At 44.4% G+C, this 19584-nt stretch overlaps 1 protein-coding gene across 5 annotated transcripts in view; it reads left to right on the top strand.

Annotated features, from left to right (window-relative positions):
* LOC146862015 (broad substrate specificity ATP-binding cassette transporter ABCG2-like) overlaps nt 1-19584 on the top strand; it is a 667466-nt gene that overhangs the window by 575805 nt on the left and 72077 nt on the right. For all 5 annotated transcript variants that reach the window (XM_085641173.1, XM_085641175.1, XM_085641174.1 and 2 more), the window contains one exon: nt 2543-2790. In XM_085641173.1, the coding sequence (XP_085497299.1) occupies nt 2543-2790 (248 nt within the window). The remainder of the gene's footprint in view (nt 1-2542; nt 2791-19584) is intronic.

The raw sequence follows: 19584 nt of genomic DNA, 5'->3' as shown, positions 1-19584 counted from the left end.
TCACTTACTTTGTTGTCCCCTGCTTATACTTAGATACGCATAACCCACGCGCCAAGCAGATCTCCAGATATTACATGCTGACCTCTTCCACTCCTCCCCAAGTTACCTGCCTCACATCAGTCTAATCTGGAAGAACCCTGCCACCTACATTGTTTTTAACTCTGTTCTGTTTATTGGCCTGTTTGCCCTCATTCTGCGTCACACACTTTACACCCATATAGCTTGCAAAACCCAACACAATAGAACATGTGTCCCTTGGGAATGCCCACTCTGTTGCCTGATGGCTCCCTACATCCCTTTGCACTAATGCTAAAACATCTCATACTCAATGGAGAGTGTCCTCTCCTACGCATTGAAAGATAGTAATCGGAAACACAATTTGCATATGGGCACTGGTTTGCAGGGAAAATGTTGCTTATTTTTGGTGGACTGTCTTGATAATATTTTTTTAATTGGAATTATTATACATTTTATGTGGTATTTATTGCTGACTAGTGTTGTGCATGTCTAGTTTTGTAACTATTTTATAATTTCCTAATTAAATCCTGTTAAAACTGCACTTCTCCTGGGAAAGCAAAATTAATAAACCCCTCACTCAGCCATAGAACCTTTCCCATAGCCTTGAAATATTGACCCAGTGACCCCCAATAACAACTGTTGTCTAGTCAGTGTTTATGTCCTCTATACGTTATCACAAATTACTTGCCATCCACCTCCAAAAACACATCTCTTTCTTCACCAAATTCAAAAACGTCCTTTGACACTGGTGAATAGAAACCGCCTCTTTCATAAATCTTGCTTCATTCAAGACACCTTGACAGCAAAGCATGAGCCCCATTAACCAGGTGTCCAGAATTTATACCCTGCCCAACTGTATAAGCAAAGTGGAATGATCCTGGTCTGCATCACATTCTTCGTGTCAGATTCCAGTTTATGGATCTCTTAACCCTACAAATCTGTCCACAGCCAGTCACTCTATGAATACCTATTGCCCTGTCCCTGGGATCCTGCTCTCAGCCTTTAAATTAAGCTCCAGGAAACTTTTCCCAATGGCATGGGTGTTTCTACTTAATAATATGTTCTCAGTACGCCAATTTTGCTTAGAAATATTCGCTCCCCAAGCCATGCATCACCATGAGGCCTACAGCTCCTTCACATATGATGGGGATGTCTGTTAACCACCAACACTTGTCATTCACAAAAGCAACATTTCTGAATTTAAACTTAGCTAGTTGTTTCTGGCTGATATCCCCATCCTCTTCCCAGAACAATACTCTGGATTTCCCCATATTCTACAAACTTTGCTTCTGTACTCATTGAAAAAAATGGTTCCAAATTCACTCACTTGAAGCCCAAGTCCTGACTCTTTCAATGGATTTATTCTTTCCGTACAAGAGCCTGATGGCAGCTTGCTGGAACGCCTTGTTTATTTACCCTACATTTCCCTCGGTGCCACCCTGCCTCCTCTCACTGTCACCCTGAATCTTTACAAGTATGTAAAGCCTGAACCTAGCCAGAAGGCAGTGGAGCACTGCACATGGTCAAAGTCAACAAGTGATAGGGGATGTGGTGTTTTGAGGACTGTTAATGCATTGTGATGTAGTGTTCTTTAAAGAGGTGTGTCTAAAACTCTTTAATAAATTAGAGCAGTGTTGGGGCTTTCCCAGTAGATACAGGGCTGGTGTTCCAGATCTTTAGTGCATTGATGAAAGGACCTGCACCCTTGACTTTATTTTGCTATTCTTAGTCTACGGTCTGATGGTGTCCTGGATGTGGCTGGTCAGAGACTCACCAGAGACGATGAGCTTGTCTGCAAGATAAGTAGTTGCTGGTTGTGATAGTTTTGTAAATGATGTAGCTGGTTTTGAAGATGGAGCGGGCTGAGAATGGGGATTAATAGAGTCCCTTCAGGATGGAGGAGATGTGATCGTTTTTCTTCAGCCCGTCCCTGGATGAGACATCCTGCAGCATGTAGAGTGCCAGTGTGGAGTCTGGGAGGCAATGGAGCAGAGTCTTTTTACCATCCTGAGCTTCAACCACATTACCTAAGCCTGAACATACTTCATTGGTTCTCACTCCAAATGTATCATCGAGTTTAAGCAGGCCTGATTTTGCTGCACTGCTATCATGCCTTTCAGAAAACCCCAGAATCTATGTTAGTCCCCATCAACACCAGTAATCAGAGTAGAGACCACTGTCTTCTATAAAATGTAATTTCCAAATCTGTGCGTCTAAGTAAATACCAGTCTCCTCTGTATCTCTTTTACCCATTTTCTGCTCTCTCACTGACTAAACCCGCCTATGCCACTGTGCTCTGAAAGCCCTTTTCTCATTCCTTCTGTGAGTTCCTTTTCCTTCCTTTATTGCCAATGATGCCTTTCTGACATCCGTAAATTGTTTCACTCCTAGGGTGGTACGTGTGTCCACATTAGGAAATTGACCCCGTGATATCGTCATACAAATAAGGATCAGTTTGTGGGTAGCACAACAATGTGTGTGTTTAAACCCAAAATAAAAATTGCTCTTTTTCTTCTATACATAGATGAAATTGAAGAACGTGATGGTGGTGACAAAACAGTTGTGGAGAAATTAGCAGAGGAATATCACAACACAGAAGACTTCTTAGAAACCAAAGCAGAGTTGGATAAGCTGACGCTTGGGGGCAAAGTGAAGACTAGTATTTTTACCAGACAGATAACGTACAGCACTTCATTCCTTCACCAGCTTAAATGGGTGTCCAAACGCACCATCAAAAACCTATTGGGCAACCCTCAGGCCTCAATAGCTCAGGTACAGTAATAACATTTCTTATCTGAAAAGCATGATCCTGTGTTGTCTCTCTCCACTCTAAAGCTGGTTGATTCTCTGCAACAGCAAATTGATAACTTTAAATAAGCCACATGACCATTTTATGATTTTGTGAATTATATAAATACTCTTTTGATGTACTTCTCTTTTTCCATTGATTACAAAGTGGTTTGAATTAAAGGTGACTTCTACGTTTTCACAAATATCTCATAGTGTCTTCCCTTTATAGAGATCCTTGTACATTTAGACAACTTGAATACTATTACTGATAGGACGGTGGAGCTGGACCCGGGTACTTGCCTGCTTCATTGGTTTCCGCACACTACCAGAACAAAGGTGACTAGTAAATTTATAGATTTGGGGCTGGTATTGGCTAAACGGGAGCTAACTAGGCACTGGAAGTCGCGCCAGGGTCCTAAGGTGGGGAAATGGAGGGCAGAATTGCTTAAATGAGCAAAAAGCGAGGGCATACTTAGATTGAGGCAGGCCGCACGTGCGAGTAGCGATAAAGTGTGCGAGACAGCAAGGGCGTGGGAGGCCTTAGTGGAAGCACTTCAGTCACCGGACACGGACTCAGAGGAGGAGGTCCCTGGGGAGGAGATGGGGAGCCTTGGACTACGTGATTGAATAGATTGATAAACTGGCTCTGGGCTCGGTATGATAGGTATTGTGTAGGGTATTACCACCCCCGGTGCAACACTACCCCAACTAGATACTGTAATGAAGATACACAGGGAATTTGCAACTGATTGTACTGCATACACCTCACGGCGTACCGGTAGATAAGGAGGGAGGGGGGAGGGTGGGAAAGTTGGGATGAAGCAGCATGCATTATAATATGCTATTTGATTCGCTGTACTATTGCTGATAAATCTGATGCTGCTGGTTGTTAATTTTGTGTTTGATTTGGAAATATAAACACATTTAAAAAAAAAAAAATAGAGATCCTTGTACACAAGAAAGATTATAACCGTTTCAACTTTTGGTAAACCCACTCACCTTCGAACACAGTAGAAATTGGATGCCCTTGGAAGTAACTGTGTGGGTGGACTAACCCACCATTTGGAATTCTCCGTCTCACCCCCACTGCTGAGAAATGCATTTTGTTCGAGGCATATGAGCTGCAGATTACACACTTGTGCATAGATCGCCATCCGGTGTTGGGCCCGGATGTTTGCAGTTTGTTTTTCCTGTTGGAAAGTCTTTGGAAGTCACGAGGTTGGTGACTCCTCCTTTGGATCTTATTGTGCATGGGCTTCGGCTCCATCCTCAGATTGTTTTTTTCCGCCATCGGGCTCGGATGTAATCTTCGCGCTCCGGTTCGGAACAGCTTCCAGTTCGACGATCGACGCGCAATCCTCACCCCAATTCGCGGTATTGTTTCGATCGCGATCTCCCCACTCGACGCGTCTTCTCATTGGCACAGACCTTCGGTTCCAGTCGTCGACAGCGGCCTTCGGGCCTACCCAAGCTCCAGTCCTGGCTAATGGAAAGGACTCCATTTAAAAAGTGCCCTCGATGTGGGTCCAAATTCCCCCACACCGATCTCCACGAGGTATGCAATCTCTGCCTCTCCCCTGAACACGAAGCTCGATACTGTCCGGCGTGCAAGTCCTTCCGGTCCAAGAAGACTATTCGGGACCGACGAGCCAGAAAATTCATGGCACACTCCTCGACGGCGATTCCGGACGACATCTTCGCAGAAGGCGTTGACGCTCCAGAACAGCATCACACCGGCGAGGGTCTCGTCAGCGCCTCCGAAGCCGACGACTCAAATGTGGAGGACATCACTCCGGCACAGAGGGTCGTGAGTACTGATCTACCCCCCTCCCGCCACCCCCCCCCACACCCTCGCCGGCACCGAAAAAGGCTTCGGTCACGCCTTCGCCTCCGGGCCTAGGCAAGACCAAAGACACTACTTCACACACCGCACCTTCGGGCCCGGTAAAGAAGCCAAATAAGCCTTCCGGCGGCTTGGGCTCGAGCCAGCCCACCGTCGGTGCCGATAAACACTCTTCGGCACGAAAAAGAAACCGGCCTCCCTCTCGACACCGAGTTCCGCACCGAAACACTCGGGGTCGAAACCCAGCTCTTCGGTACCGACACCATCTTCGGTACCGACCAAAGCACCCAAGGCCACCGGCACCGACACTTCGAAGTCGAAATCCATCTCGGCGCCTACCAAACAACCGGAGTTTCCTAAGCATGGTTCCAAACACCGAACGGGCACAGAAAAACCTAAAAAACCAATGGCGCCGACGGACCAACCAACCTTACCAGAACTCTTTATACCAGATCCCTTACAAAAGACATTAACCAAGGATCCAAAAACTGGACATTTAATGCTCTCTATCAAAAAGAGACAACTGGAGAAACCTGCTAAGTCTCCACCTCCAAAGAGGAAGGATTCTGCTACCTCCCCTTTCAGACTACCTTCCCCACCTCCTCCACCGCCTCCACCTTCTCTTCCTCCACCTCCTCCGCTGTCTCCACCCCCACCTCATCACTCCCCAACTCCAACTCCGGATGATGATGATCAGGGGGATCCATATTATGACATAAGGAATGTGCCTCAAGATCTACCTACAGGGGACCCCACCCCTCAGGATCCCCAGACCCATGGGACGATTATAATATCCCTGATATCCCTAACGTCCCACGGGACGATCTTTACCCTTCCAGACCTTCTCCACCAGAAGACTCATTGGGGTTCAACCATCTATTGCAAAGGGCGGCACACTATCACGGGGTGGATCTACATACCGACCCCGTGGAGGAGGATTTCCTCCTTGATACATTTGACACCACACATAGGGCCACCTCCATATTGCCTATGATCAAAGGAGTTATAAAACATGCGCCAGAGGTCTTTAAGGACCCAGTCAGAGCCAGGGTCATTAACCCGCGCATTGAGAAGAAATATAAATCTGCCCCTACAGATCCCTCCTTCATTAGAGGGCCAGCGCCACTAGATTCTCTAGTAGTGTCCACCGCACGTAAAAGGGCCAACTCCCAAGCGTCAGGCGAAGCACCACCACCTGACACAGAGTCTAAACTCTTGGACGCATCAGGCAAGCGTACTGCATCCCAAGCTGCCAATATATGGCGTATCGCCAATACACAAGCGCTACTAGCCAGATATGACAGGGCCCATTATGACAAATTGGAAGCCATAATGCACCATCTCCCTGATAAATATAAAGCTAGGTCCAACGAACTAATTCAGGAGGGCAAATACATTACTAATACCTCTATACGTTGTGCCCAGGACGCAGCAGACACAGCCTCCAGGGCCGTCAATACTAGTGTTCTCTTCCGTCGCCATGCATGGCTAAGGATCTCAGGTTTTAAACCGGCGGTACAAGCCTCCATCCTCAACCATCCCTTTGACCAGGAACATCTGTTTGGCCCAAAAGTGAATGAGGCCCTAGTAAAAATGAAAAAGGACACCGACATGGCAAAATCCACGGGAGCCTTGCAATCACACCCTCCCAGATGCTCCTTTCGCCGCTCTTCCTTTCGGAGCACATCCAGAGGCTACTCCTCAGACACCGCTTCCACTTCATATAAATCCCCTACTCAATCCACCTTTACAAGGGGTTACCAAAGAGGCGGCTACAGGGGTAACAATAACAAAGGCAGAGCCAAGACAAACACCGCCCGCTCTGCCACACCACCTAACCAATGACTTCCCCCCGCTCCCCCCAGACCATCCCACTCCGGTCGGGGGCAGGCTCCAAAATTTCCTTCCCCTTTGGGCTACCATCACCTCAGACAAATGGGTAACACAAATAATTCGGTCAGGATACTGCCTAGAACTAATATCTACCCCCCCAAACATTCCACCAGACAACGCCCAATGTCACAAGAACACCTAATGTTACTAAAGCAGGAGGTAATCTCCCTCCTACAGAAAAAGGCAATAGAACAAGTTCCTACCAACCAACAAAATATGGGGGTCTACTCCCTATATTTTCTCATACCAAAAAGGGACGAGAACCTACGGCCCATCCTAGACCTCCGGCCCCTAAATAGATGCATACACTCAGACCATTTTCACATGGTAACGCTTCAGCAGGTACTTCCGCTGCTCTCCCAAAACGACTTCCTCACCACTTTAGACCTAAAAGACGTGTATTTCCACATTCCAGTGCACAACGCTCACAGGAAGTACCTCAGATTTGTAGTGGACGGACAACACTACCAATTCAGAGTGCTCCCGTTCGGAGTCACAACAGCACCACGAGTATTCACCAAGTGCCTAGCAGTGGTGTCAGCACATCTGCGAAGACAGCACATTAATGTCTTCCCATACCTAGACGACTGGCTGATAAAAGCCAGCTCATACAATCAGTGTGTACAACACACGTCCACCACTATCCAACTACTTCACCAGCTAGGATTCACGGTAAACCACGAAAAGTCCCATCTACAACCATCCCATGTCAAACAATATCTCGGTGCCACCATAGACACCTCAAAAGCGCTAGCCTACCCCAATCCCACCAGGATTGCAAGTATTCAGGCTCTACACACAAAATTCATGGCACAGCACTCCCTTCCAGCTCAAATGTTCATGCAACTAATAGGGATGATGGCCTCTTGCATCTTCATAGTACCTCACGCAAGACTCCAGATGCGTCCTCTCCAAGAGTGCTTAGCGCGCCAATGGAACCAGGCTCAGGGTCAATTAACAGATCTGGTGTTGGTAGACGGTCGCACCCATCGCTCTCTGCAGTGCTGGAACACCACAAACCTTTCCAAAGGTCGACCGTTCCTGGACCCGGTTCCTCAGATAATACTGACAACGGACGCATCACTCTCCGGCTGGGGAGCTCATCTATTACATCTCACCATGCAGGGCAAATGGACACCTCAACAGAAGTCACTCCACATCAACCATCTGGAGTTACTAGCAATCTTCTTAGCCCTAAAATCTTTCTAAACACAGATTTCAGGCAAGGCAGTCCTTAGCCGCACAGACAACATGACAGCCATGTATTATATTCAAAAACAAGGCGGCACACACTCTCCACAGCTCTCTCAACTAGCACAGAGCATATGGAGATGGGCCATACCCCAGAAAATCTTTCTCCTAGCCCAACATGTCCCAGGAGTCCAAAACACTATGGCAGATCTGCTCAGCAGACAAACACAACAAATCCATGAGTGGGAGCTTCACCCGCAAGTTCTTCACCCGTACTTTCAAATGTGGGGGCATCCGCATATAGACCTCTTCGCCACCCACGAAAAACACCAAATGCCCAAGCTTCGCCGCCAGATGCCCACACCCGTTGTCAAAAGGCAATGCGATATGGATGAACTGGTCAGGCAGATTTGCGTACGCCTTTCCGCCACTCCCACTCATTCCACTAGTGGTGCGCAAACTACAACAACACTCCCTCATACTAATATTGGTCACTCCAACTTGGGCCAGACAACCGTGGTACACCACACTGCTTCAACTATCAGTAGTACCGCACCAAAAATTACACCCCTCTCCAGACCTCCTAATCCAGAACCATGGAGAGATCAGACGCCCGGACCCAGCTCAGCTCAACCTTGCGATCTGGCTCCTGAAATCCTAGAATTCGGGTACCTAAATCTTTCCCCTGACTGTATGAATGTCATCAGAGAAGCTAGACGACCTACCACTAGAGCATGCTACGCCGCCAAGTGGAAACGCTTTGTTGTCTATTGTCATAACAACACCATCAATCCCCTGGACGTGTCCATTCAACACATCATAGGCTACTTACTCCACCTACAAAGGTGCAATCTAGCCTATACGTCCATTCGACTGCACCTCGCAGCCAAAGCAGCTTACCTACAAAACAGGCAACATCTATCACTCTTTAGAGTACCTGCCATTAAAGCCTTTATGGAAGGCCTTAAAAGAATAATTCCCCCCAGAGTTTCACCCTCACCTGTGTGGAACCTTAATATCGTTCTCACAACAAGACTAATGGGGCCTCCCTTCGAACCTCTGCACAAATGTGAACTTCAATTCCTAACATGGAAAACCGCTTTTCTTGTAGCCATCACTTCCCTCAGAAGGGTCTGTGAGATACAAGCACTTACCATTCAACAACCTTTTCTCCAAATGCACCATAACAAGGTTGTTCTCCGTACCAACCCAAAATTCCTCCCAAAAGTCATTTCTCCCTTTCACCTAAACCAATCTGTAGAACTACCAGTATTCTTCTCGCAACCACAGACCGTTGCAGAAAGACCTCTTCACACAATAGATGTCAAACGAGCCTTACTCTACTACATCGAGAGAACACAACTTTCAGTAGGACCAAACAACTGTTTGTCTCTTTCTCTCCACCACACAAAGGCAACCCCATCTCCAAATCAGGGATAGCTAGGTGGATTGTCAAATGCATTCAAATTTGCTACCACAAAGCAAAACGAACGCTATCCGTTCCCCCTAAAGCCCATTCTACACGAAAAATAGGGGCTTCCATGGCATTCTTAGGGAACATCCCATTAGATGATATCTGCAAATCAGCTACGTGGTCAACACCACACACTTTCACTAAACACTATTGTGTAGATGTGCAAACTAAGCAACAAGCTAGTGTGGGCGAGGCTGTACTCAAAACGTTATTTCAAACCACTGCAACAGATACCGATGGTAGCCGCTAAGGTTGGGTACTGCTATATAATCTATGCACAAGTGTGTATTCTGCAGCTCATATGCCTCGAACAGAATATGCTACTTACCAGTATGCATCTGTTCTTGGCATGTAGAGCTGCAGATCTACACACGCCCACCCGCCTCCCCGGCTACCTGTATCTGTTCAAGTTTATCTTATTTAGATACCACACACATGGGCCTCTTCACTGTTATTACTACACTCCATCTTTCCCTGCTGGCGCAAAACAATCTGAGGATGGAGCCGAAGCCCATGCGCAATACGATCCAAAGGAGGAGTCACCAACCTTGTGACTTCCAAAGACTTTCCAACAGGAAAGACAAACTGCAAACATCCGGGCCCAACACCAGATGGCGATCTATGCACAAGTGTGTAGATCTGCAGCTCTACATGCCAAGAACAGATGCATACTGGTAAGTAGCATATTCCTTTCTTAGCAAGAGCAAGTTAAACGTTTCTGGAGCCCCTAGTCCTGGTGGCATGTTCTTTCAGAGAACAAATTGAGTACCATGGATGGGAGTATAATAACCTCTGTTATTACAGGCCTTAGAAATGGCAGAAGTATGTATCTCAATATAAAATCAAGGTATTATAAACAAAACGTTATTATCCATTAAAGGATAAATATTTTTCTCCATGCGATGTCCAATTCACAAGAGGCTCAATTGGGATATGATCCAAAACTGTATTATTGCCTTTGTGAGCTTCCATTGCCTCTGCCACTGATATCTGAGGAAGAAAGATACTGGCAATACTTATACAAGTCAAATGTAAATTACTGAAAAAAGTATACTCCATTGTGCTACCTATCTTTTTCGGGAACTGCCCTGTTTTTGGTCCTTATAAAGCATCTTCTGCACTAAATTAGAATTTCCCTCCAACACAGTTATCCTTCCGCTTTGCAAAGTCAGAATGTTAGTGGAGAAATACCAATAGAATTATTCTTTGCGATTAAGGAGCATAGCTTTAGCAAGTGTGAGAGTACACTTGTTTTATTGATGCTTAAGCATTATTTATCTGCACTGTAAATGTTTCTTGTATTCAACCCCTAGTCATTGTATGTTGACATGTCGGAGAAGGGTTTGTCTTTGCTAGGACCAGCGGAGGCTGAGCCACCCGTGGTGTCGGCACATAGGGCGGAAAGAAGTTGCACATTTTTGAGGACCATAGGCATCTGTGCCACTGTGCAGTGATTTTTGTGGCAGTGGGATGGTGTTGGTATGCCATATAATGATTGGCAAGGCACACCTGTCTTTTGCCAACCATGACTCCGCGTCATTAGGCTCTTTTTCAGTGTACTAGATAGAACACAATTGCTCATAGTGGCTGTGTGCTAATGCAGCTGGGGCTCCCTTCCAGAATGTCTGAATGCACGGGCAAGCAGTGCTATTTGTAGTATAATTGTGTATTTGTGTATGTGTGTGCGCCATGCTGTGCTGTGTGTAATAACACTTTATATGTGTTTCTGAATCATGGAGAAGAAGTTCTGTCTATTCGCCAAAACAGACTGTATGTGGAAATATCCGTGAAGCATGGTGGGCAGGTCCAAAATGTAATAGGCATCCCATCCAGCGAATGCCTGAAGGGAGTTCACCCAGAGAAGCCAGTGGCTTAAGGGGACTCACAATAAGAACCTCTTTATCTACTGTTTATTGTATAAAGTGTGATGCGTTGACAGGAGATCTTGCAGACAGCAAAGGATGTCTATAAGGCAAGTAGACGTTAAAAGTGATCCTTAGCGTGCTGTGAGTGTGAAATAAGCAACAATTGTGTTCAGTGCAGAAGAAAGCAAAAATGTAACCACTAGTGAACAACCAGGGAGGCTCCCTTAATGCACAGATGCCTATCTAGCCACGCCCCTGATCCCGCCACAAGCCTCTCACTCTCGAATGCAAACGTGACAATTTTATACAGCAAAAAGTTTCATGAAAAATACTGGACAACTCTTTTCATACACTCTTTGTTAATGCTATCCTAATATTGTGCTTGCGCCGGACTCATTTGTGAAAGTTCTCGCCCTGTTCATAACGTTTTGCGTGCTGCCGCTCTTAGACTTTGCAGTGGCGTGTTTGTAATCCTCCGACGAGCCTGGAATCACCTCCCTTCCTCTTGGAACGTGAAACTATCATTTTTATTTGTTTATTTTAAATTGTAGACGGAGCCATATTTATCTTATACTTTTATTGATCAAATTTGCATGACTGTTTCAGTAGTTTCCTTTTGAATACGTTTCCCGATGATCATTGCATGTTTGTACCTTGCAATTTAAACAAGCCTTGGCAAAGCTAATGGGTCTGAAATTGCCAAGCAAGTGTAATGTGGTGGTTGTTTTTTTTATTGCGACTATGTGCTACAGAAATAAAAAGAAGACAAAAGAAAATATGCCCCCGCCGAAGAGAGGCTACTATATGGTTGCAATAAAAATGTTGAATAAAAAAAACGTTCAATGTAATCATTCTCTAACGATAAGGGTACGTCCTAGCAGGCTGGTTTAATTAAAAAGGTAGTAGAACCCTTTTTAGTTTTAATGCATATCATCAAAAATATGATTCTTATTGGTAAAATTGGGTCTGAATTACTGTTACATGGAGACTCGGTGAACACACAAATATTTCTAAAATAATAAAGTAAAGGATAAAGAATAGAAAGACAAAAAACATTGGTAGGGTAATGTATTTTGCCCCCAGATCTGGCATTGAAGTGCTTTTCTTTTTAGTTGGGTTGTGATAAGGCAAAATGCTGTCACTCAAAATGCACACAAACCAGTGGCCGAAGTAGGCTGCTTCATTGGCCATGCTTTATGCAGTGGTGGGCTGAAGCAAAATGTGAATGACAGTTGAACAGACCGATGTATGAAGAAGGCAGAGCCAACGTCCTTCTATCTTTTTATTTTATGTATGTATTTTTTTTGGTTATGAGTCTGGCAAGACAGTGAAAGCTGTCTCTAGACCAAATCCAATGTGCATTGGGCCTGCTGGCATTTTTTCGGACTTTCCTTTGGTCTGTCTCTGTCCCAGAGTATGGTAAATAATTTAGGAATTAAAATGGACGGTGTCCTCACCTTCTAGAGTAAAATCCATTCACTGACTGTCTCCTGTTTTGGGCTTTTATGATCCTTGAAAAAGTTCCTACATCTCCTATCTGTTGATGCAAAGAAAACAGAGGTTCAAGCTCTAATAAGTTCCAGACTTGACTATGGCAACGCACTTTACCCAGATCTTCAAAATTACCTTCTCCATAGAGTTCAAATGGTGAAGAATGCTGCAGCACAAATTCTTCTTAACCTTTCTCCTCAAACTCATATGAATCCTCATTTGAAAAGGCTGCACTGGCTTCCGACTAAAAAGAGTCTTCTTTTTAAATCCCTGGTCCTGGTTCATAAAGCCTTGCATGACAAAGGTGCAGTGCACTTGAGGAGGAGGATTGGTGCTTATGCCCCACCCAGGAATTTACGGTCAGCCCATGGCTATTTGGCCAGAATTCCAAAAATCCAGAGCGCCAGGACTTGGGCCGGTGACCTGTAATAAGCTTCCCGTGGAACTTGGTGTCACACCAGAGATGTCCATCTTTAAGAAGAAATTAAAAACATGGCTCTTCCAACAAGGATGATTTGACTCTCTGCACTACCGCAATCAGCCTACAGTTAGCGCCGGGCCACTATGCTTGCAAATCTCAGTCATCATCATCAAAGTTTGAACCTTCCTTTAGAATACCTTTGCGCAGGTGTTGCAATCAGATAGTGACATCCTTCGCTTCAAAATCCTCTTTTAGATTGAACGTTCTTCTATTATGTTCAGTAGTCCTTTTTTTATTTGTGTCAGAGCTAGGGAGTGTAGGTGTTGAGCCTGAGCCTCTTTCACACAAACTTCATGCAGTGCTCTCGTAAATGTCACTGCAGGTGGCTGCTGTGTTCCGAAGGATCATCCTTTTAGTTCTCACCTGGCTGACCGATGCACCTCTGTGGCCACTTGGAATGTTGGCTGGTGCTTTTCCCCCAAAGAGCAAAACAAAAATCCCAGGGAGTCTCACTTGTGTCCACCCTCAGAAACCTCTAATTCACACTGAGGCTCAGCATGCATTTCCTTTTCTCAGATCCACTCTGGACCACGCAGGTCTGACCTTTCCACTGTGTCTGACTCCTATAGTTTTCTGTGCTGTCATTTTTTTCATCTATGTGACACGGCTGCTTCTGGATTTAGAGTTGACCAACCGCCTGTTGTTGCTTACATACAGTCCACTCATTAGGAGCACCTGTTAATGCTTCAGTGGGTCTGTGCTTTTCCATGGTAATCTGTTGCCAGTGGTGCAGGGTTTTAACTGGTGGATTTAGAAGAGTCAGAGATGGACCCACCAAGCACGTCCTATCTGTCAAACATCTACGACTACAAGAACTCATAATGCTTGCTTTTAAGAATGGAGAAGCATGCACACAGGTGAAGAATAGGAGAGCTATAATGTTAAAACATGGAAAGAGTCTGCACATTAGTATCGAAGTCTGAGGATTAAAAAGCAGACACTTGAGATTAAAGAGACACAAAGTTGAGAACATCAAGCCACACCCCCATACATGTTTCCTGATGGATACTGCTGTGCACCCAGTTGTGTGCAACTTGACTTATAAATTCAGCAGCTAGGACTACAAGTTTCTGGGGCGTGTTGGTAATCTGGTTTAAGTGTCCTCCTTGTACCTCATTGGCATTTAGGATCAGATGCTTTTAATCAGCTTGGAATGACGTTGGTCACAAGCAGCATTGCCTTTCCCTTCATGAAAAGGTGAGAAGGATTTTCATGGCCTTCACCATGACCTTTTACTTATTAAAAAAAGTGTGTGTGTGTGTGTGTATATATATATATATTTTTTGTTGGATGAATACATGTCTTTCTAGAATTTGATGGCATATTTTATATATTACATCTTTTGTCTGGTTTCCATTATGTGCCTATCTTTATGAAGATACTTAAATATTCCTGTAGACGTGATGGTAATGTATACACATTCAAGTGACGTGCATCTCTTGACCTGATACTGTGTTGGCCTACGTATATTAAATAGACTTAACTAAGTAAAACCCAATATCTATTCTGTTGACATTGATGAATTCGGTGAAAATTTGGAATCCTTTTTTTTTTTTTTGATGGAAGTATCTGAAGTCTGATGTAGATGCCACCAGGATGAGGGTGAAACGTGTGACGAGCCCTGGCGCTACAAAGGCCAAAAGTAGATCCTTTGATATCATGGATATCCCCCATAATTGCTTTGTAAAAGCGTGACCTTGTGACAAGACTTACACTCTTAAGGCCCTGGAGTATTACAGGGCTAATTGCCCTGTCTCTTTTCTCACAGACTCTCTTGTGTACCTGACCTCATTAGCGCTGGACGCGGAATGCGCCCCATAAGTGCCGCACGGTTCATTACACCGCATCTGCTAATCCCCTGATATGATCCTTGTTTTCCGCTACAAGTGTTTGCTAAATTATCCTGATATTTGGTCTGCCTGGCCGGTCCCAGGCCTTCGGGTGCTAAAGCTCATGTGCTTCTTAGCTAATGCTTCACTGAGCTCCTGATGCTTTAATTTCTTTCTTTGATTGCATTTGAGGTTCTATTAATACCAAGGAAATTGTGGCATAAAGACCTACGCTTTATGTAGATTAACCCAGTAATCCAGTGTTTATCTCTTTGCCTGATGCTTGCTTTCATCAAACAATGCAGGGTTTGTATGTGTGGGTAATCCTCTCAGCTTTGTAAAAGCCTTTAGTGTTGAGGTCTATAGCTCACTATTTTCAAAATATTGATGCAGATTATTTGGTATCGGATTTTTTTTTTAAAGCCAAACAGAACGTTATTGAAATTGAAACGTCTCACTGACATATTGAAGTCCATACATGATATATTTGCTTAATTTCTGACAGTTGGTATTGTGAACTTGTAATAATTAAACACAAGCTGCAGTACCACTATCAACCTATGCTAAAGAGCCTCTTGAGGATGTCCTACATTGACCGCGCTACCCACTGGCACCAAAACCACATAGCCTCAATTTTCACCTTTAGTGACGTCTCCAGTGCCATTTGCTTGATTGAAGATCTGGTTCTATTACAAACAGCTTTGAAATGAGTCTCGAAACTCATATTCTCCTCTTTGAGGTCCCCCTTCCCCCGTCCCACTGCCAACATGAAATCAATAGAGCGCATCATGTCTGTCTAAAAATCCACCCTTTCCCCGCGTCCTCTTATTTGCTCAACATTAAAAATCACATGCACTTTTTTTTTGCAGAGTTTTATATAGTGAAAACTTGACCCACATCCAATCAGGTATCAGAGCGCTATCCATAGCACCAGTTACGTTACATGAGGACACACATTCATTTTTTGTTAGGTACAGGGAGATTAAGTGATTTGCCCAGAATCACAGGATGTTTAGCGTCATTACAGAGACTCAAACCCAGGTCCGAGGTCGAGCGCCCTAACCGTTAGGCCAACTCCTCTCCCCTTCTGCACTTCTTTTGATGTAGCATCTACAGCAGTGGTTTTTTAACCATTGACACCCACTTAATCATTGCTGGAACCGGGGATCCCCGCTGAATCGTTATTGGAATCTGAGGAACCCAACTGGTCATTACTGGAAGCCGGGGATTCCAGCCAAGGCTTTTATGATAATTTGAACCTCGAAACAATTCACAAAAAAGTACAGAAAAAACATTCTTTAAACAAATACACAAATGATGAAATATTTCATTCACAAACAGATATAAAAAAAATTCACATGTAATTAAACAGAAAGGTTTGAGCGTTTTTTAGTTTAACTGAAATCACTCATTGTCCATACTGTATTCTGTTTGATGCACTTGCAATGCTACCACATATTAATATGAGGATACTAACTTAATATTTAGCTTCAAGCGCCAAACACCTTCACATTTACAGAACGTTTTAAAATTTTCAGCTTTACAATTATTTATATTCTTTAGTTTCTGTTAATAATCTTTCATTTTCTAAGCTGTAGCGGACTCCTTGAGTAGGTTTCACGGACCACCAGGGGTCTCCAGACCACAGGTTAAGAACCACTGATCTACAGCATTTCTCTTTGCAGTACTACCTAAAAATGCAAAGAGAAAAAGTATTGTTTGTGTTCTTTTGTATTTGCACATACCTATGCGTTCACACACCCATATACACACCTCAAGTTGATTCCTCAATTTATATGATCGACCGCCCACGGAAAGGAATTCATCCCATAATTGCTATTAGCTGAGCCCTCCATCCTCGTCAGCTGTGGCCCTTTATCCATTCTCCACTTCTCCAACATCCTTGAAAGATCTGTCTGTCTCAGAGTTGCCCAATAAATCTTCATTAAAATGTTTGCAGTCCCATACACCGAGACAGGGACATCTCTCAAAAGAGACTTGTAGAGCTCAGTTTCTTAAAATGCGATCTTGTACCTTGTGTGCCTCAGCGATGCCTATCAATGTTTCGTGCAGTGCCATCATTTCCCATGAGCGTTGTCCATATTTCCCATCAATGCTTCTTTATTTTGACATTTGTGCCTCAGATCGTACATCTGATATTCCTACCGAAGTCATTCACTGTGGGTGAACTTGAAATAGAGATCTCTGACCTGTAGCTTGCAGTAAAATGGCTGCCCAGTAGCTGAGATGTCTTTAAGGTTACAGTTTAGAAAAGAGTGGAAGATGTCTGTCTCTGGTCTCTCGCGTGACTTGATGTGGGCACGAGGAGTACTACAGTGTATACAAGAAGGTCACCTTGGTGCTCATTTTGGCATCTGTGCCAGTAGGGTGTCCCCTAAGCTTATCTCTTTTTTCCCGGCTTTCTGGCGGGTTCGCATGTATCTGTTTCCCCCCTGGTGGGCCGATGTATTTCAAAGTGACTCTTCAGGAGTGCAAAAGGTCTCACTCTCCTTGTTGTTATTTTTTTATTTGTTCATTTCTGGTTTTCTACCACCTTATGACATTATTTGACTATAATTATGTTCTCACAAATCTTCTAAAACATTCCTTGCTTGAATTTGCTTCTACAAACTAATTGGTACATTTAGGACCATACTGTTCTATCTTGAGAGACCAATTTCACCTTCACATTAGATGTATTTCAGAAGACACTCTCGTGCCTCATCTTCTCAGAAGACTAGGAAACATTTCAAAGTGGCTCTTCTCAAAAATGCAGTAATAATCTTCATGGTGGACATACCTGCATATCATGTAGCATGTGCGCTGGTGTCCATCTGCTGAACTGCTTATGTGTGAATACAGACCAATCCGCACTGTTCTCATAGCCAGCCTTCCAGCCTATGCTCCATCACCTTGTGTGTTAAATTGATTTACATGGGTGGCATGGGTATCAATATATTTACTAATTTGATTTTTCTGCAGGCAGAATTCCATGAGAGAAAGCATTTCCCGGAGTTAAAAGTAAAAACACAGAAACAACTCAATCTGTATGCCCCAATCTATAATCATTAAAAATACAGATTGAATGACAGTCACCACAATACAGCACTGAGCCCCAAATCTTGTGTTCGACGTTCCATATATTGATGCCTCGGATGCCCCATTTTGTCTTATTAATTTTAAATGGGTATAATTTAATGCCACCACAGCAAGTATCGATGGAAAGTAAGAAAGCCATCCTGCACCTGCATTTCATACCCTGTTTTTTCTGATGGAGACATGTTCCTCTGGATTCCACACCTTCTATCCTCTAGGTGCTAGGCTGGATCTGTAAACCTTTTCTCCAGCAAAAATGCTCCAGCGCTGCCAGATTGTACCACTCGGCCTGTGAAACAACTCAGTACACCCAGGATGTGGCGGCATTGTTGTATATGAGACAACACAGGGGATGCTGGAGTCAATTCCTATTTTTCTGCAACTTATCAGTGTCGATACAGAGATCTAGGTGCTTTAGTGATGACAGCAACTATTTCAAATGTCTCCTAAGATTTTTGGTTAGACCATATCAAGGATGGAGTAAGAAGGTACAATTCTTGGATCCACACAGCATGTGCATTTAGAATCTAGGTTCAGAACACAACCCCTAGGCCTGCAAGTCCTGGTCATTGATGCACCCAAGGCCATCGGAGCACAGAAGGCCAAGCTATTTTTGGCCACAATCTGCTGAGATACACCAAATTGATCTGACTTCAGCTTTTCTCTCGACAGGGAATGATCTCCCAAAAAAATCTTCCCTTAAAGAATGCAAAAAATACCATTGGAAGTAGCAATCCCTTTTTTCCTCTGGAAAACAGTCTAATTCCTGTGACCGTTGGGGCTCCATACCCCTGGTGGTAGGCTCTTCCTTGCCCATTCCAACATTGAAATCTCATCTAAGATCTATGCAAAGGATTCCCTTTAGGCAAGCCATCCTGGACACAGTGGCTTTGAAGATATTTCCACCCCACAACAAGTCCAGGACATTCAGTCTGCGATTCCAATGTTTTGTACACAAGCCCTTGTGTCGGCTGGATCGTTCTAAGGCTTACTGGTCTCTTGGACTTGTGCATTCTGCTTGTCACTCATGTATGTTGCCACATTGTGCCCTTGCAATGGAACCTTTGCCATCAATGGGTGCCAAACTGGGATGAGAGGAGGGTGCCTGTCGGACGGCATCCATATCTCTGACGATGCAGTCCTTAACCTCAGTGGTGGATGTCAACCTAAAGGTTGGCAGGCCTATCTCCATGCCTCATCCGGACCTCATGTGCTATGCCCTGGCCTAAATGAACCTCCAATGCTCCTTTAGGCCTCATTCTACCAGGGCAAAGCTCACCTCCACTGCCTTGGATAGAGGCGTTCTGTTATTGGACATCTTCCAAGCTGCTATATGGACATCTGTCAATACCTTCCCTAGGCATTTCTTTATCAAATCTCAGGGCTGCAGTGAGGGCCATTTGAACAGTTCAGTCCTACAGGCCTTCCTGGTGCAGGTCCAGTCGTCAGACCCTCTACTTTTGTGATTTGTTTTGATTCAAAAGGTGACCAATCTGGTTTAGAAGGGGCCATCAGATGAACAAGTTATGTAAGTTTAGTTATGCTCTTTGAGGTGAGTACCTGTAATGACAGATTCCTTACCACTCGTCCTCCTCCCAGTTCTAAGCATGGCC

Source organism: Triturus cristatus, chromosome 2_2, assembly GCF_964204655.1.
Source record: "Triturus cristatus chromosome 2_2, aTriCri1.1, whole genome shotgun sequence".
Classification (NCBI taxonomy): Eukaryota; Metazoa; Chordata; class Amphibia; order Caudata; family Salamandridae; genus Triturus; species Triturus cristatus.
The sequence above is the reverse complement of the archived record's forward strand: the minus strand, read 5'-3'. Positions and strand labels throughout refer to the sequence as shown.